This window comes from Eublepharis macularius, chromosome 3 (assembly GCF_028583425.1).
Source record: "Eublepharis macularius isolate TG4126 chromosome 3, MPM_Emac_v1.0, whole genome shotgun sequence".
NCBI classification, from domain to species: domain Eukaryota; kingdom Metazoa; phylum Chordata; class Lepidosauria; order Squamata; family Eublepharidae; genus Eublepharis; species Eublepharis macularius.
The window spans coordinates 167,918,970-167,939,024 of NC_072792.1; the positions used below are offsets into that span (position 1 = coordinate 167,918,970).

Below are 20,055 nucleotides of genomic sequence, written 5' to 3' on the forward strand. Positions count from 1 at the left end.
GTCTCTTTGTCCCTGATCACCAATGAGAATATGGCCCAGTTGCAAAGGCACTCGGGGGTAGGTGTGATATTCAGTCTCCTCTAGCCCAAATGTTTTTGGCTGCACTTGTTTCCTTCTACACACTCCTGGTGGCAAGGTCAAGAGAAACAGCAGACCCTACAGTGCTGTTGCAATGATAATTTATAATTGCATTGTTTTTGATGATACCAACCTTGAAGAGGAAACTCCCTCCGTGGAAATGGACAGTATGAAGGTCAATTTCATTCCCCATCCCAATTAGATACCAGTTTGTGTTTTCCCCTTCCTTCATTGTTAACCCAGGGAGGTTGTTATAGATCTTTCCGTTGATTGCTGAAATAATTACAGGGAGGGATTTTCAACAGGGAATAAACAAGCTTATCAGAAGGGTTTCGTTGCTGATTAAAAGAAAGAATGCACTATTTGACATGCCTTCTCTTGTGCCCATGTTTATTTCCAAGCTCCACCCCCTTCTCTGGTGTGGTTATGAGGGAGTGTCCAGATGGAGGCTCCACCCACAGCTGTCTTGCAGTTTTTGCTTCAGAGGACTATTTTCTCCAGAGAAAAGGAGAAAAAAAATAGGAGCCAGATGAGTCATGTACAAATTGGGCATGATGTTATTGAGACACTTCCCTTTACTGTGTGGGTTTCTTGATGTTCACAGGGGGGAAATTTCTATGTGGAAGTGGTCTAGGACAGTGGTTTAACTAAGGCAGTGGCCTTTGAGGTTTAACTAAGTGTCCAGATTTTGTTTTTTCAGATACGGGTAGTTTTCAAACATGCACCTTCTCCCCTGCGTAGACAAAAGTATTACAGTCCCAAGAGGGCTGTGATGTGATTATTCTGAATGCATAGATTCATTTTTTGCTTTGTGAAAGTTGCTCTATAATTGTGACTCTCTTGTGATGGGAAGCTAAATGCAATGCTTTAAAAAATAAACCTGCACCCTCTAGTGATCAACATACCATGCATCTTGTTTCCTTCCACAAACTCATCAGTGTGATTTAAGTCCTTCGGATTCTTGTGTAGATATTTTTCAACATTTTCATTCAAATACCAGGACTCATTTTCATCAAAGACCATGAACAGAAGAGCAAACTCACGATCTATGTCTGTCCTTAAACCGCTTGCACTCAAAAACCCCTTTCTGCAAATTATAAGTGGCCCAATTAAACCACTGCTTGTGTCCTGGGGAAAAAAAAGAAAGAAAAATATTGGGAAAGAGAGGGAAACATATACTTTCTACTGTGGCCAGGGCTCATTTCGAGGGGGAACGCGCAGGTACGCAGTTCCGGCAGTTCCCCAAAGAGGTCACATGACAGGTGACCTGACTCTCGGCCATTTTGGGCCTGTTTCAGCCTGGATTGGGGCCGAGATGGCCCGGATTGGGCCACTGACAGGTAGTGGATCACTCTCCCCACTCAGCAGTGGCCTGATCCTGACCGTTTTGGGCCCCTTTTCGGCCATTTTCAGCCCCTTTTTGCCATTTTGGGCCCAATTTCGGCCCTGAATGACCAGGAGTGGGTCCAAAACAGCCAGGATAGGTGATGTCAGGGGGTGTGGCATATGCAAATCAATTGTGCTAATGAGTTATGCTAATGAGTTCCTCCAGCTTTTTTTCTAGGAAATGACCCCTGACTGTGGCATTGCACACTAAAATGACCTTTTTAATCTCTTTTAGGACTAAGATGAATGCTTATTTATAGACAGCAACTTCAACTGAAAAGTCAAACTGGAAAACAAAGAAGGGACAGTGAATTTTTAAGTCATGAACTCTGGTTCAGATAACCACATACGCTCAGATTTCTCCTGGGTGTGCAAGGATCTCCACTTGAAGATCAGTACTTGTGCCCTCCCTAATTCAAACGATGGCCCAGTTGCCTCCCTAACATCCTTGAATATGAAACAGATTTCCCCCTAAAAATGCTTCAACTCAGGCTTTGGGAAGTCAGCAAGAGAAATGTTGGTGAAGATGCCGTGTCTGTCTTCCCCTTCTCTACTGCATGCTCATCCTGTCCTTGGTGTAACATCATCCCACTCTGTTCAGGAAAGCCATCGCCAATCTGTGACTTTTCTAACACATTCTGCAGTCACACTTGTACAGAGAAGACTCCCAGCCCATGAAGGTTATCCTGAGGAAAGCAGTCAATGGGCATATAAAGAGTTTCAACAGATATTCCTAGAAAAGTTACGTGTGAAATAATAACCTCCTCCCCTCATTTTTCTCATTTACCTTTACAAAATTCACTGTTGAGTAGTAAACCCAAGTGATACAATTAGGGTCGGTGATGCCAGGGCCCGACCTTTCTGGAACGTTCCATCGGTACGTACTTATTTCTCCTGAGGAGTGTACATTTTTAAGACAAATGACAAAGTTGAAACAAAACTGGATCCAAAATTCAGTTCCATAAATCTGTGATTTGTACATGCAAGCCTTCAGGGAAAACTCTCAAATGTGCCATCTTTCAGTTACAAGGAAATTAAAGTTTCTAGCCCTGATCAGGGTTGCCTGGTTCTCCCGGCAACTGGCAGGAGGCTTACCCTGCTGGGAGGGAGGAGGGCATTACATTGCTGCTGAGATACTGACTGAGATGCTTCCAAAAGTGACAAGGGGGGGGGGGCTTCAACCCCAAAATAACTGGGTAACCAAAAGGTTGAAAGAAAAAAATGTTTACATAAAGTGCCAAGACCAAAAAAAAAGGTACCAACATCTCTAATAAAATTCCAAGAAATTAAAACAATACTATTCCACATATATATATTCCATATATACAAGTACCTGCCCCTAGTGCAGAAATTCTTAAACAATTGCATTCATACGCACGGAGATGTCATACCGGTTCATTTTTAAGATGCCCGTATAGGTTTTAATTTTTAGAATTTTATTAAATATTTTGGTACTTTTTGTGTTTTGATTTTTTGAATTTTTTTTTAGCATTGGTCTTGATACTTGTACATAAAAGATTTTTTCTTTCAATCTTTTTTGTTAACTGACTCCCAGATGTGACATCAGTGCATCACCGAGGATGTTCTAGCATGTGAGCAAAACTCTATAGTGACCCTGGTGACACACTGATGTCAGTTCTGGGCACATGAGGAGCAAGGCCAGGGAGTTGGGGTACTGCCTAACTCCCCCCAAGTTTCCTGCCATTTTTTCTCCTGGTGACCGGTTGAAGTGAGAGGGAAAACCCACTGGTGGTGGGAACCTCCTTTATGGAATGAAAAAAAAAACACAATCGCAAAGTTGATAAAGGAATGGGAAGCAGGACACAGGCTAAAGAAATGAAAATTATTTCTTTCCAATATGCTTCAGATCTATGCCAGGCCATGATGATGATTAATATTTGAGAAAAGAATTCCAGAATAAGAATTAGAATTTTATTTATTTATTTATTTATTTATTTATTTATTTATTTATTTATTTATTTATTTATAAACCGCCCATCCTCAGGGGCTCTGGGCGGTGAACATCAGTTAAAATCAATAAAAACAAAAAAAACAATAATTCTAAAATCAACATACAATAAACAATAATAAAATAAATTAACCAAATACATTAAGGTGCAATGGTGGGGAGAACTCCCCACCCCAAAGGTGTGAGGCCGACATGGCACCGCCCCCTTCAACCACCGAACACCTGGCGGAACAGCTCTGTCTTACAGGCCCGGTGGAACGATAATATGTCCCGCTGGGCCCGGGTCTCCATTGACAGAGCGTTCCACCAGGCTGGGGCCAGGACTGAAAAGGCCCTGGCCCTGGTTGAAGCGAGGCGGGCTTCCTTAGGGCCGGGGACCACCAGTAAACATTCTACAAAAGAATTCTACAAAATGAAACGAAAAATAAAGGAGGGCAAAGGGGTTATCTCTAAAAAAAGAACATTATAAAAACAGTTGAGTCTGGCTTTCAGGTAGTGAATGGGATGGATTGGTTGGCATGCAATTATATTACAACTGCCAGTTCTTTATAGTTGATGAGTGCCGCTTGGTCTTTGACTAAACTGAAACATAGTTTCCATTATCATTTTAGAGTATTTGCATATCGCTCAAGGAATGCTATTAACCATATTTTGTCCCCCTCATCTTCCAAGAAGCTCAAAGCAATTGTCCCCTTCTCTATTTTATCCTCACAACAACCCTGTGTGGTTGGGTGGGCTGAAAGAAAATGGCTTAACCAAGGTCACCTACGTTCTAACAATTACACTACACTGGCTCTGATAAATAAGATACGCTGATCTAGCCAGAACTCCTAATTACAAACCCCTGGCTTTATGGACTTTTCTACACCAAATTCTTCCTCCAACTCTTTCTAACTACATTGGTTTTTGCCCTCCTTTACACACAGTACCATTTGCCAGTTGTTGGTTTCCTGGTTTTTATTTGAACTTTTCCTGCAGTGGTTTGAAAAAACACAGGAAAAAGTCGGCGGAGATTCTGGGTACCGTGCAATTATGCTACAGGGCGGGATTACTGAAGACACGAAAAGCTCACAGGTTTCCAGGCTGTAGAGGGCAAACTGCATGCATACACAACGGGAGTGTCAGATCAGGGTGTTGCAGAAAAGGAAGAAGAGATTTCATAACAACAAGAACAACAACAACAACAACATTTTATTCAGGACAACTTAACGCCCACTTAGAGCGGTTTAACAATCATTCTGTGAAGCTGAGAGAGCTCTGAGAAGCTGTGACTAGCCCAAGGTCACCCAGCTGGCTTCAAGTGGGGGAGTGGGGAATCAAACCAGCTCTCCAGATTAGAGTCCCTTTGCTCTTAACCACTATACCAAACTGGCGCCCTTCACAGTTTTGCTAATTGCTGTTATTAATATTCTAAAGGGTGGGGAGAGACATGTCCTTTCTCCTTTAAAATGTTTAGTAATGGAGCAGAGGGCACAATTATAGAGCTAGGTGAGTAGAAAAATGCTCTACTAGATTCAGAGCTCAGTCATTTTTCATTATTCCACTGTAACAGGAATCCAGTTATAATGGGATTTGTTGCCATACTGTTTATCCCTTCCTCCCTGCCTCAGTTCCTCACAAGACTCCAACTTGCAATTCAAAACTACTGGTAATTGAATGCTCGAAGCTGCCTTATACTGAGCTATACCACTGGTCTATCTCAGTCAGTATCATTTACTGTGTCTAGCAGTGATGGTCCAGAGTCCAATGCAAGTCTTTCCCATCATCTGATCCTTTTTACTGGAGATGCCGGGGACTGAACCTGGACCTTCTGCATTCAAAGCAGGTGTTCTGGCAGTAGGCCACAGCCCTAGCCTATTTCTGGGATGGCTTTTGTGGTTTTGCCAGACACAGGGCTTTTTTTCACCGGGAACGTGGTGGAACGGAGTTCCGGAACCTCTTGAAAATGGTCACATGGCTGGTGGCCCCGCCCCCTGATCTCCAGACAGAGGGGAGTTTAGATTGCCCTCCGTGCCGCCAAGTGGGACCACCAGCCATGTGACCATTTTCTCCGAGGACAACCCACTGAGTTCCACCACCTCTTTTCCCAGAAAAAAAGCCCTGCTCAGACACACAAACAAAACATTTATGACTCATCTGGCAAGCTGAAATCAACACAGGTTTGTCACACTGCATATCCTTCAGGGGTGGCATGTACTGTAGGAAACTAACGTAAGGCTGGGGGACAGCTGACTTTTGTTGCCTGAAAATATGGAGTCCCCCCGCCCCTTACCTGGCATAGTGATGTGTGCTTCATTACCACCTGCTGTCTCTTCTACCCCATGTGCTGCTACTGAATAAGGCCTGGTTGCTTTATTCTTAAATACAATCAGTATTGAGTCGCCGACTTCAGCATGGATCAAGGGTCCTAAGTAAAAACACACAATGGGTTATGGAAGACAACTGTTAAAAGAGAAGAAACAAATGTAAACAATTTCCTCCGAAAGCCATGTAAGAAACAATTGAATGTGAAGTCAACACAGGGTTAGATGATTGGTTTGCAGAAGACAAGCTGTGCCTCACTGTCTGGGTCCACAGGGGCAACAAGGAGGAAGAGGTGTCAATAACAGATGAGAACCTCAACTCCAAAACTGTATGGGAGATATTACTGAGAATATGTCCTCATAACGTCTTAGCTGGAATCTGTTTGAATTAAGAAGGAGGTATGAACGATTTCTTGTGAATAGGACTGACAGATTGTTTTTGTTCAGGAAAGAGATAGATTCAAGGGAACACCTCTTTCTGTCTCAGTGGAAGACCAATGGAAAATAGTAATGTTTCTCTAACCCAATGGAAGATAGAATTCTGCTATCTTGGAAGACACTGTAGGGTGTCTATGAATGTCTCTGGGGACCCTTATAACAACAACAACAACAGAACAACAACATTCAATTTATATACTGCCCATCAGGACAACTTAACACCCACTCAGATCGGTTTACAAAGTATGTTATTATTATCCCCACAACAACAATCACTCTGTGAGGTGGGTGGGGTTGAGAGAGCACTTGAAGAGCTGTGACTAACCCAAGATCACCCAGCTGGCTTCAAGAGGAGGAGTGGGGAATCAAACCAGGTTCTCCAGATTAGAGTCCCACTGCTCACTGGAACCAGACTGCGAGGCACAGCTTGTGCTCTGCAAACTAATCATCTAACCCTATGTGATGACTCCATGTTCCAGGTAAAATCCCTGAAAGACTTACTAGCTGTATTGCTTGAACCTTGGCAAACTCTCTCAACAAATTAAATTTCATTTAGTCTGACAGAACCAATGGAGTTCTGCTCAGTTAACTATAGACTGAAGATGGGGATAGCCTAGGCAGGGCTGGGTGATCCTCAACTTTCCACTGGGGTTGAAGCACTTCTCTCATGAACATACATGAAACTGCCTTATACTGAATCAGACCATAGGTCCATCAAGATCAGTATTGTCTCCTCAGACTGCTGGTGGCTCTCCAAGGTCTCAGGTGGAGGTCATTCACATCACCTACTGCCTGATCCTTTTAACCGAAGGTGCCAGAGATTGAACCTGGGAGGGACCCTCCTTTATGTATGCATTTATTTATAGATATGATTTGTCCACTTTTCTCACTGAGACCCAAGGCTGATCACACAGCGTAAGTCCATGTTGCAGTGATCAAATAATTTTATTTTTTTATTATTTATTTATCTAAAACATTTATTAGCTGTCTTTTGCAGGAACTCAGGGCAGCTTACAATGTAAGTAAAATAATCATAAAATGAATAAAATAAAGTTTAAAAACACAGATTAGGACTACCAATAAACATAAAAACAAAGTTAATTAAAAGCAATCCTCAATAAAAACTTTTGCATTTGATCACCAAATCAGCCAGAGTTCTTTGCATTTAACTTCAGCTGAGTACTTCATGTTTTTTTTAAATTGAAAATTGCATCGTTTATTCATATTTTCCTTTGAGATCAAGAAATCCCACAGAATAAAACAAATGAAGAAATTAGAATTTACTATCTTTAAACCAAGAAGCAGAGCAGTTTAGAGTTACGGTTTGCTGTACAGTCCTAGCAAGGGGGCCGTTGCACCTATCTCTTGATAGCCATGGGGGCTAACCGTTGACCAGGAAGCGCATCTTAGCAACCTAAGCTGGTTTACGATGAAGTATGCGCTAGCAGAACAGTTTGCTCTTATTTCCTCTCAAAATTTTCTGTAGAAAAGCCAGGCAAAACAGATCCTTTGCTCCAAACGCCTCCTTCTATGGAAAGTTGCTTCACATATTCTTAATAAGATGATTTAAATCCCCCATTGGTTAACATACATGAGCCTTTGAAATATAGTGATGCTCCTCCATCTAGTGGTAGAAAGCTTGATCTACAATCTTCAGCATTGCTTTTGAAAAGGGATGCATCTAGATTAGGGTTCAGCAACATACAAACACACACACACACACACCACCACCAGCACATTGCAACATTTTGTTTGGTACTCAGGGCTAGCGCCCCTCCCACCTTTTGATTGAGACAGAGAGACTGGCAAACCTTCATTCTATTTATATCTGATGAAGTGAGCTGTGACTCACAAAAGCTTATACCCTGGAAAATTTTGGTGGTTTCTGGGATGCTACTGGACTCGAACTTTGTTCTCTGATTTAGATGGTAGTTTTGAAGGAGGCAGCTGTGCATTTGACTGTGCATCTGACTTCATGCTGTGCGCAAACTGGGGCATACAGCTTCTGCTGCGCCCCAGACTTCCTTGCTTGTCAGTATCACAAGCTAAGTACCTCGCTGATTTACACTGAATTCTTTGAGCAGACTGCATCCCCAGAGCCTCATCCTCCTAATCCAATTTGGTAAAAATTAAAGGCAGGAAAAGCTGTGGGTGCTTTGTTTTAATGACAGATTCCTGTGTGTGACTTTAGCAAGGAGAACTGAGGTGTCGTTTTCTACTTACAATGCTGATTCACGGATGCAGCAGTTGTCTAATGGATCTCAGACAGCATGTTTTGGGCATGGCCTTCCTCTTCATGAGACTCTAGAAAGCTGCCGGTTGTCAATTCCTAAACAACTACACATAAAAATCTCTGCATACTCTTCTATGGAACACATTATTGGTATTCAAACTGCACTGACTGAGGATTACACTGTGAGAGTTTTTGTTCATTTGTAGAGGCTTCCCAAAGTGACCATTTCTTCTCTCTCCCTTTCCTCCCAAGATTGTTTTATGTTCTCAGGCAACAGTTCTCCAACAACATTTGGTGGCTTGTTCAAATTTCTCACCTAGAATCTCCAGGTGTTGCTCCTCTGGAGTCCTCTTTTTGTGCTCTGTGAAGTCCCCGCTTTCGTATGCTCTGAAAACCACTTTCTTATACTTGGAACCTATATGATCTTCATCATGGTTCACAAACACGTGTCCGTAACTAGAAAGAAAGAAAGAAAGAAAGAAAGAAAGAAAGAAAGAAAGAAAGAAAGAAAGAAAGAAAGAAAGAAAGAAAGAAAGAAAGAATCTTAAGTGCGATAATTGAATGAAACAAGCACTGGATAGCCTAATGGGTAAATACTGGCCTGTTCCCCACCATTCCACTAAGCACAATCTGCAGCCTTCTGCAAATGTGGCTCTTCCTCCATGGATAGAGCTGCCAAATAGCCCGGAGAAAAATGTCCTTTTTATGATTGTTGTGGGTTTTCCAGGCTGTATTGCCGTGGTCTTGGCATTGTAGTTCCTGATGTTTCGCCAGCAGCTGTGGCTGGCATCTTCAGAGGTGTAGCACCAAAAGACAGAGATCTCTCAGTGTCACAGTCCTTTCTCTTTATGTCCTTTCTCTTTATTTACCTCCATGCTGTGAAAAGCTTCAGATGTCTCTACACACATTAAACCTCTACTAAAGCAGCAAGGGCCTGATTGAATGGCCCAGGAAAGTCTGATCTTGTCAGATCTCAGAAGCTAAGCCCTGGTTAGTACTCGAATGGGAGACCACCAAGGAAGTCCAGGGTCACTGTGTAGAAACAGGCAACGGGAAAACCACCTCTGCTTGTCTCTTGCCTTGAAAACCCTGCAGGGTTGCCATAAGTCAGCTGCAACTTGAAGTGTGTTAAATAAACACACATCAGTTCCTGGGTCAACATTTCCTAACAAACAATAGTTAGAGAGTGGCCCATGTTCAGAAGATAATACTAACTATAGTTCAGTTAAACCACAGTGGAAAACGGCAATCCCTGTTGTCTGTTATTGAGTTAGCAGCCAGACTAGCCTTGACTAGCTGATCTATTTAGATCTCAGAAGCTAAGCAAGGTCAGCCCTGCTGACTACTTGGATGGAAAACCACCAAGGAAGTCTAGGGTCCCTACACAGAGGCAAGCAATGGCTAACTGCCTCTGTTTGTCTCTTGACTTGGAAACCCTATAGGGTTGCCATAAATCAGCTGAGACCTGACAACTCATACACACACACACAAACACAAGACATTTATTTACAGGCCAGTTGGCAACCTAGGCCATTTCCACACATCTTACCTGCCTGCGCGAAAGACTCAGAAGACACCGTCTTCTCATGCAAAATCGTGCCAGGAAGATGCTGTTATCTGGGAGTTTTAGTGCAAAGCTCCCCGATAACAGCGTCTTCCTGGCACGATTTCACACAAGAAGACAGTGTCTTCTGGGTCTTTTGTGCGATGTTCCACAGGCAGGTAAGACATGTGGAAACAGCCCTATTCAATGCAGCACCATGGGATTCATAGTCCTCTATAAATAAAAAATAAATTTGCCTCCCAGAACCATCAAATTAAATACCAAGAACGCTGTACCAGTCTATTGGAAAAATTTCTTTAATTTCTAAAGCAAGAGGTAGCTGGCCTTAAGTGTCTACCAGAAAGCCGAGGTGGTTTGACCTGGAAATCAAATGCCATTTGCCTTATACATATAGAAACAGCCATGGTTATTCAAGTGGCCAAGGCTCAACAACACATTTCACATATTCTGGGGTTTAGGCTCACCACCAAAAATGGTTCTGGGGCAGAGCTTTGAAGATACCCATTTCAAACTGAGCCAATTCCCCCACTTCATAACAGTGCCCCCACCACCACTGCACTGAATTTAATAGGCTATCACAATCCTTAGCAGAATGTTTCGAAGATTACAGAGGGCTTCCAGGGAAATAAATAAAAGCTCATTTGTGGTTTGTAGGATCCAACACTGTTAAAAAAAAAGCAAGCGTATGATTCTTGATGCCTCTTCCCACGAGGTTTCATTGTGACATAGGTCATCTTCTTGAAGTTGCTTTTCAAATAAACTTATTTTGTCGGATTCTTAGATGTGAAATGCCTATTGTCTGTGCATGCAGCCAACTCAGAATCAGAATTGAGGAGAAGGGGGCTACGCGGAATCTCAAAGCATAGTGAACCTTGGGTACCTTTCCTCCTTGTGCGCGGAATCCTCCTTCTTTTCTGCCCAGGACTTGTCAGGAGCATAATCCCATTCTACTTCTTCTGCAGCAATGAGATAGGTTCTGATGGTCCCATACTGCCTCCTGTCTTCAGCCGCCCTGTGGCAGGCTTTAACTTTATACAGCTGCTTCATCCCGCCAGTAAAGTGGTCAAATGTTCTGCACACCACTTCGAAAGTCCCTGAAAGAAAGTGGTGATGCCTATTGAGACGGAAAGAGGGAGAGAAATGGCTCTCCCAGAAACTGTACCTACTCAACGGATATGAGTACGATCTTTACAATACTATTATGGTGATGGAAAGTGGAGGAGGATAGGATTGAATGATGCACAAACTTTTATTTATTTACATATTTACACCCTGTTTTTCTCCTCAATGGAGACCCAAAGTGGCTTACGACGTCATTTCCCCTTCCTCCATTTTACCCTCACAACAACAAATCCTTGAGGTAGGTTAGGTGGAGTCAGGGCTTTTTTTCAGGGGGAATGCGGGGGAACAGAGTTCTGGAACCTCTTGAAAATGGTCACATGGCTGGTGGCCCCGCCCGATCTCCAGACAGAGGGGAGTTTAGATTGATCTCCATGCTGCTCAGCAGCGCAGAGGGCAATCTAAACTCCCCTCTGTCTGGAGATCAGGGGGTGGGGCCACCAGCCATGTGACCATTTTCTCTGAGGGCAACCCACTGAGTTCCACCACCTCTTTTCCTAGAAAAAACGCCCTGGGTGGAGTGAGAGTGACTAGCCCAAGGTCACTGATCCAGTGAGTTTCCGTAGCAGAAGATTCTGCTCAGATCTTAGGCTGTTTCCATACACTATTAAAGAGAAGGCCCAGTCACCAAACTCTGGTGGCTTTCCCCCCCGGGAATTCAGTCAACTCCATTTGTAAAACAGTTGTGGGCCATTTTGTTTCCGTTTTTCCACCACCTTTTCTGGGAACGCACTTTCTGAGGTCACAGAAAAGGTGCCAAAAAAACAGAAGCCAAAATGGCCCGCAAATTTTTGTAAATGGAGACGTTGTCAGCGTTCTGTGAGTGGGCTATCCCTTTAAGGGCATGTGGAATTGGCCATAGTCTGACAGCTAACCACCACGCAATCACTGAAAAATGTGTGGGGCCTAAAGAAGCATTCTACAAGTACTTGTGGAAGTGGGGGAAAGTATACAAAAACTTATTTTAAGAACATGTGAAGGTTTTTCATTGGCAGGAGGTAGAGGCCCTGACTCTTCTCAGCAATCTCCTGATACTTTCTTAAAGGAAGAGGTAGAAGCATTGTGATTGGGCGGACCCCAACTTGCACCCCAGAAATTGTTTTTCATGGTGTTTTAATGGCAAATCCAGTGCTAGTTGCATCTTATTTACTTCCTCTAAGCAGTGGTGCTCTGGCAAACGCCTTCTTCCAACTCCTGCTGCAAGTCTTATCAAGTTAAATGGGGATGAGACCCCTATGGAAGAGGGGAGGGAAATGCTACAGCATATTCCATAAGGACCCCGACCCCTTGCCAGCCTGATCCTATGCATGTTTACTCTTACTGAGGTCAATAGGGCCTGTTCCCAAATAAATGTGCACATGGTTGTAGCTGTCCACATATACAGTGATTTCCTAAGCAGAGTTACTCCAATCCCACTGAAATCAATGAGCTTAAACTGGAGTAACTCCACTTAGGATTTCACTGGTAGACATCCAGCATTAGGGTGTCAGGCGGGGATGGGGTAGATCTGGGTTCAAATCTCAGCTCAGCTACAAAGCTTGTATGGCAATCCTGAGTCAGTCACTCTCTCTTTCTCTTCCTCCATCTAACCTACCCCACAGAGCTGCTGGAAGGGAAAACCAGGGAGAGAAGAACTTGCCCTGAACTCCTTGGAGAGAGACTTGGACAAAAACATCATGGATGGTTGGAAGGATGGATGGAGGAAAGGACGGACAGAGGGAGGGATTCCTGAATGTCTGGGAAGCCTCCAAGAATGAACTGGGCAGAAACATTTAAGATACTACTGTAAAGGGCCGATTCCAGATGACTAACCTTAAGGCGCTTCATGCCGCCCTCTTCCGGATCGCGACGGGGAAAATGCGAAATATCGCGTTTCCTCGCGCGAGTTTTGAGCGTCATCGCGCAAAACTCGCGCGAGGAAACGCGATGTTTCGCATTTTCCCCGTCGCGATCCGGAAGAGGGCGGCATGAAGCGCCTTAAGGTTATTCATCTGGAATCGGCCAAGGGCTGCTGTAAGAAAAACTGAACTAATGTTTTTGAAGCTGTTTTACACATTTGCCTGGAATAGCCCAGGCAAACCTGGTTTCTTGTGTCCTGTGATTTATGGTGCATCTTAATTGGCTATTTTATAACAGAGGAGGGAAGGCAGAACGTATAGCCTATTCTCTTCAGATCTTGGAAGTTAAGAAGGGTCAGTACATGAATGGGAGTCCACCAAGGAAGACTGCAGAGGAAGGCAAGGGCAAGCCACCTCTGCTTCTCACTTGCCCTGAAAGCCCCTTGCTAGGGTTGCCGTAAGTCCATTGCAACTTGATGGAAAATAGGTACATACATATTTTATTGCAAGAAGGGCGGGAGGTCTTGTGAGCAAACAGTGGGATAGAAATAAAATAAGGAAATTCAGCTTCTCAAACCTACCTACTCGGTCTGGCTGCATCAGGGCCGTCGTCGACGTGTGTGGGAACAAGGAGAGGGTATCCCTGTTTCTGCCACCCAAGTGGATGGTGTTCCCTTGGAAATGAACACCATGCATGTCCGTCTCTGTGCCCAGTCCAATCATATGCCAAGAAACGTGATCATTCTTGCACATGGTGAGGCCGGGCAAGTTACCAAAAAGGTACCCATTGACTGCTAAAAGAGAAAAAGGAGTTAAGATGTGAAGAATCCTGAGCCTTTTCTGCTCTTGCAAATGCAAACTGCCCGAGAACTTCTGTTTCCCACTGTATTGTTTTCCCTCTTGGCCAGTTTTTTTCTGGCTTGACTGCATGCTCCCCATGAATTCATGTAAGAAAACCCTGACAATTTTGGGGGGAGGGGGCTTCAAGGCATTGTTGGGAGGGGGTAATTTGGTTAAATGGCAAGGGAAGTGAGTGCTCTTACCATACCTGTGTTACGGCACCACAAGTGGGCAGTAACACTTGTGCAACTCTTTCTCGAGTATTGGGTATACTCGCCCTTTTTCTTACAGCAAATGAAGACATTTATACTTTTAAACTCTATAAATACACCAAAAAGTATAATTTTATATGTTCACCAAAAATTATGCATATTATGTTGTTAAATCAGTAAATGGTGTTTAGGTTTGATGGAAAAAAGTAAGTATGGCATATATTTCAATTTCCCCCAAAATTGTCGGGTTTTTTTCTGGAAAAATAATTCTCCCCACAAATGGCATCCCTGAGGCAGCTTCTTCCTAGATGGAATTTTTCTGGTTTCATAACCTAGCGGACGGAGAGGGAATTCAAAACAGAGGACACTTACAGGGAAGGGGGAAGGATTAAGCATTTTCTTCTAACCTGCCAATTCTCCCACAAACACCTGGCCTCTATATGAGCACTACTGTAGAAACATTAGGTTGGAAACATGTTGCTCTGCCCAAATTCCTCTTCTAGAATGGACACCTCTGCTGTAAATACGCTCTCGATTTTTCACCACATACCGTGCATTTTGTTAGATTCCTGGAAATCCTCATCTTCCTTATTAACCTTAGATGGATCTCCAGTAAAAGCATCAATGTTTTTGTCAAGATAGTGGCTCATATTCTCATCGAAGATTGTAAACAGCAGATAGAATTCTTTGTCAACCCCTTTCTGTAGACAAAATATAACACGTGTTATAACAGAAGTTTTACTTTAATTAGGTTAGAAAAGACACCATTCACCTGAATCTTCTAACGATAACGTAAAATTCTTAATATTAAATTTGTTTTATCCTATTCACCAAAAAGCTCGAAGCCAGCATACATAGTGCTTCCATCTTCCATGTCATCCCTACAACAATCCTGTGAGGTAGGTAAGGCTGATCAACTGGCACTAACAGTGAAATCTTAAGCAGAGTTACTGCAGTCTAAGCCTATTGACTTAAACGGGCGTAGTGGGGAGTAATTCTTCTTAGAATTTCACTGTAAGTCACCAGTGAGTGCCCACGGCTGAGTGGAAATTGGAACTGAGGACTCTACAGGTCTGGCATGATATTCTAACCAATATAGACATAATCTCTCCTCTGAGTTTCTTCTAGAAGCAGGCTCCTGCTGAAAAATATTTTGAGGGATTGACTTCCACAAGCATTAAGACACTCTTCCATGTAACGAGGATGGTTGTTCCTTCTTGAAACTGGCCCACAATTCTCATATTGGGATCCTGTGATTTATTCTAGCCTCTAGCCTTTAAAGGGACATTTCTCACATAATGGGAGATTCTGTGTTATGTTATTGTGAAGCTTGTATAAAGTCAGTGTGGCACAGAGGTTAGAGTGTTGGACTAGCAGGGATTTGACCCTGAGAGAATCAGGTTCAAATTCCTGCTGCGCTGTAGAAGTTTGCTGGGTGACCTTGGGCCAGTCACGCTCTCTTAGCCTAACCTACCTCACAGGGTTGTTGTGAGGATAAAGTGGAAGAGAGGAAAGTGATATAAGCTGCTTTGAGTCACCATTGGGGAGGAAGGCAGGGTATAAATGAAGTAAATAAATACATAAATAAATCATATTTAAAATTTTGTACTTAAAACTGAAGCAGGATTTTTGCTGATTTAATCATTTTGTGAAAAATGCAAAGCATTGCTGTTAGAAAAGCTGCTAAGCCTGCCATCAATTTAAAAATCCTTACTTCTGAGCACCAGGTACTTGAGATAGGCTCTTTCTCTCATTTGAGCTTTGGAAAAGCATCTGATAAGGCACTGCTAGAGACAGAAAGTGACACTAAATCCAATGTTATACAGTGGTTGCGTAGTGTCATCAACGCTGGATGAGAACGGGCAAGGTGAACCCTCACTCAGCCACGAAGCTCATTGGATGAACTTGGGCCAGTCAATCGCTCTCAGCCTAATATTCTTCACAGGGTTGTTGTGAAGATAAAGTGGAGCAAAGGGAGACCCGTATACACTATTTTGAACTCCTTAGAGGGAGGGCAAGATAATCATGTCAATGGTCGACTGAAAGGCTGTGCTCTTATCTAGCAAGTAAATTGTTGTCATTAGGGGTCCCAGGCCATATTTCTTCAGTTCAGGCCTAGATTTGCATAGCTCTCAACTTCAGTTATATGTTTTCAGTCAGAATGCCTGGCCCAGTCAGTGTTTCTGATCTGCAAATGACATTATTGAATACATGAACCTATCACTACCTGTTTCCCATCAGGTTCCAGAGTACCCTTTTTACAGATTAGTAGAGGCCCCACAAGACCAGATTGGGTGTCCATCACTGGATTCGTTGCTGAATAATACAGGTAAGTGAGACATGATGGATCACTGTCAGTTGGGCCAACACTCTCAGGAACGCTCCACTTGTACTCAAAGGTCTCCCCAGGTTTAACATGGGCTCCTGGCTTCTGATGACCTTTAAACAAATAAAAGGGAAAGGCATTTTCTAAAGTTAAAGTATTAATAATGTGCTGATAATGTTCAGGAACTATAATCTGAAAAACTATTACATTCAATGAGGCATAAATGTGTGATTTTGGCTGAATCAGCCCAATCTTTTTCACTTGATGGTTCCCTGGTGATAGGTCTTGTGTATCGTTTTAGGATTTTTTTTCAAGGTTTTTAAAATCTGGATTGTAAGCAGCTTCAGGTGTGTTTTCATGAAAAAGCAGTGGGAAAATGTATCAAAACAAATGCATTGGTGTTCAAATCAAGCCTGAATTCTTCCTAGAAGATAAAATGACAAAACTGACGCTATCGTACTTTGGTCACCTTTTAAGAAGAAAAGACTCTGGACAAGTCAATAATGCTAGGAAAAATGGAAGACAGTAGGAAAAGAGGAAGACCCAAAATGACATGGCTGGACTCAGTAAATGAAGCCACGCCCTCCAGTTTGCAAGATCTGAGCAAGTAAGTTAATGATAATGGAGGTCTTTCATTCATAAGTCAGAAGCGACTTGATGGCACGTAGCACACACACACACACTTGTCAAAATCAGAGCTTCCCTACAAACTTGCAAATGTTGAGTCAGCTCTGTATAAGGTGCTGGTGGGACAGTGTGGTACTTCACTATGCGACCATACATTTAAAAAAACCTGTAGAGTAGTCCTCAGCTGGCACAAAAGAAGATGAAATGTTCAGGTTCCAAAGAACGAATGTCCAGTTCCTCACATGGAACCCTGATGACAGTTTAATCAAAATATTTTAATTGAGAAATACTGTCTCAACTTACCATCGAAATAAGGAGCTCCTTCTGACGACTTGTTGAAGGCCACACCGTGAGGCATCATGCTGTAGTTCTTGTCCGCCTTGTTAGCAAAGGTAACCAAAATTGTATCTCCAACTTCAGCTTTGATAACTGGACCTGGAAAACAGGAGGCAAAAAATACCAAATTAAAACGCTAAAAATTTCTCTACTAGTGCTCCACCAGAGAATTTATTAATTATATGTCACTCTGGGGTTCATTTTATTTATTTTACAAAATTTATCCCTCACCTTTCTTCCAGCGAAATGGCTACCAAGGCGGCTAACAAATTAAACCATACATAATAAAATCACATCTTCAAAACCATTAAAAGCAACAAAAACACATCATTAAAACAGAGCTAAAATGCATATAAAAACACAAAAACAACAAATCGGGCAGGAAGGAGGGAACACAAATGTCAAACAAAACAAAAAAAGTCTTCGCTTAGTGGTGGAAGATGGTAACAGAAAGAGATGGAAGAGTCTCCCTGGGGAAGAGTTCCAGAGTTTTGGTGCCATGACCAAGAAGTTGCTACCAGCCTCATCTTAGAAGGCAGAGGCATCCAAAGCAGGGCCTCTGAAGCTGACCATAGTGGTTGGGTAGGTCCATAAAGTAGCAGGTGTTCCTTCAGGTATGTTGGTCCCAAACAATATAGGGGTTTAAATGTCAGCACTAGTACCTTGAATGGTGTCCTGAAACAGATTGGGAGCCTGTGCAGATGGGACAAGACTGGAGTGATATGGCCCCTACAGCCCTCTCCAGTTAACATCCTGGCTACAGCATTCTGCACCAACAGAAGTTTCTGAACGCATTTCAAGGGCAACTAACCTCACAGAGCTGTTGTAAGAGTAAAATAAGGGAGAAAGACATATGCTGCCTGGATGAAGGGCAGAACGAAAATGCATTGATAGATTAGGACAACGCCTTCTTAATAATTAGATCAGTTAGAGAAAGGTAAAGCTGGAGTGATAATAAAAAATAAAGCACCTAAGAGCTTGCTCCTGTATCTCCCTGGCAAAGAACAGCTTTAATACTCACAACACAATGAAACCCTTTGCTGGGGCTGCCATAAGCCCATTGCAACACAGACATTATATACAACACAATTGTATAAGTAACACAATTGTTACTTACGATATCTACATACATACATAGAAAATAAATGAAACAATGCAGACTGTTGCTTGTTTAACAAATATATAGGCATTAGGCACCAATACAGCCTCTTGTATACAGGCACCAATATGGCCACTAGTTTAACAAATATACAAAAGCAAACCCCACAATGGTGTCTGAAATCTTTGTACTGGGAAATCTCAAAACCTAAATTTATAAACCATACCAAGTATGCCAAGATGAGTGCCAAATTCAGGTTGTTCCTTTCTTCTGGTAAACTTTCCATCAGTGTATGAGACATAGTGAACTTTCCAGTAGCGACCTCCTATTCTGACATCTCCTTCTGTAAAGAAAGGTGCCGAATCACTGTGAAAGCAGAAGGCATTCAAGGTGGTTAAAAAGTTGACCAGAGATATGTAAAACTCCTTTTCAAACAAAAAGAGTCCAGTAGCACCTGGACTCTTTTTGATTTTGCTACTACAGACTAACACGGCTAACTCCTCTGGATCCTTTTCAAACAAAGTCTCAAATAGATTAGGAGGGAATTTGCATAAAGTGATGAAGGTGGTAGTTAATGGAGTTAATTCTGTGGCAAATATTTATGAGATATTTTATATTTATGAGATATTGGAATCCCCCTCACCCTGGTTTCCACAGACATACTTAATGTTAGCTACTAGTTCCTACCCCATAGGATACTTTGGTTGGGCTGAGCAACTGCCATCTGAGTTTTATGTCCACTGAATTTTATGTCTTTAATGTAATTTTATTTTGGTTTTATTACATGATGTTTTCCACTCTGAGCCTGCTTGCAGGGAGAACAGACTATAAAGTTAAACAAACAAACAAATAAATAAATAAATAAGATCAGAAACGATGAGAACCTCAGCTTTCAATTAGAAATGGAATAAACTGGGACGTGCTGGCAGTCATGCCTATTGTGACTCTGTCAAAATAGAGACAATATTATTTCTGTCAAAATAATATACTTTCGGTATTTTTTCTTCAATTTTATTTTTTCTTACCTCTCAGGTTGCAAAAATTAAAGATACATGCACTATGGAAGCACAGGATACAGCAGTTTGTAACCCTTTCTCAATTATTGGATATACTTGCAATTTTATATACCAAATGAAGATATTGATAATTTTCAACTCGATAAATATGCCCAAAAGTACAGTTTTACATGGTAACTAAGCTATAAATGATATACTTTATGTGGCTTAAACAGTAAAAGAAGTTTAGTTTTGATAGGAAAGTAAGTATTGTGCTTAGTTTAATTTTTTATATTTATATCCCACCCTCCCTGCACACCTCACAGCACACTTATGCTTAAAATTTCCTCAAAATTTCCATTCCTTCTCTTCTCCTCAGGTCTTGCAGCCCATGTGTAAGGAAATCACAACCTTCTTTGGTGTGTATTTCATATTATTTTTATAATTTTTTTCTGAAGCTTATCTACCACTTTTGATCATTCCAGAAGGTCTCATTATAAGAGTTTTTCAACACATGGATTGGTAATAATAAGGAGACAAGACAAAAAACATGCCAGAGACAGACAGAGAGAGAAGAACATGGTTTGGCTCTGAGGAAAATTTTGTACCGAAACAACTTCCTGGCAGATGTTGTTGTGTTTCATTATTGTTCCAGTCCTTCTACAGATGGCCTGATTGTAGATGTTCTATAT

The 20,055-nt window shown here is 42.2% G+C and overlaps 1 protein-coding gene across 1 annotated transcript in view; it reads right to left on the bottom strand.

Moving 5' to 3' along the window:
* The window catches only part of HEPHL1 (hephaestin like 1), a 37,617-nt gene that overhangs the window by 5,630 nt on the left and 11,932 nt on the right, over nt 1-20,055 (bottom strand). Inside the window, exons 7-17 of the mRNA XM_054974466.1 lie at nt 18,595-18,734; nt 17,237-17,368; nt 16,208-16,419; nt 14,531-14,681; nt 13,510-13,722; nt 10,852-11,065; nt 8,724-8,863; nt 5,706-5,840; nt 2,252-2,358; nt 984-1,206; nt 212-351 (exon numbers count right to left, since the gene is read on the bottom strand). Coding sequence (XP_054830441.1) covers nt 212-351; nt 984-1,206; nt 2,252-2,358; nt 5,706-5,840; nt 8,724-8,863; nt 10,852-11,065; nt 13,510-13,722; nt 14,531-14,681; nt 16,208-16,419; nt 17,237-17,368; nt 18,595-18,734 — 1,807 coding nt within the window. The remainder of the gene's footprint in view (nt 1-211; nt 352-983; nt 1,207-2,251; nt 2,359-5,705; nt 5,841-8,723; nt 8,864-10,851; nt 11,066-13,509; nt 13,723-14,530; nt 14,682-16,207; nt 16,420-17,236; nt 17,369-18,594; nt 18,735-20,055) is intronic.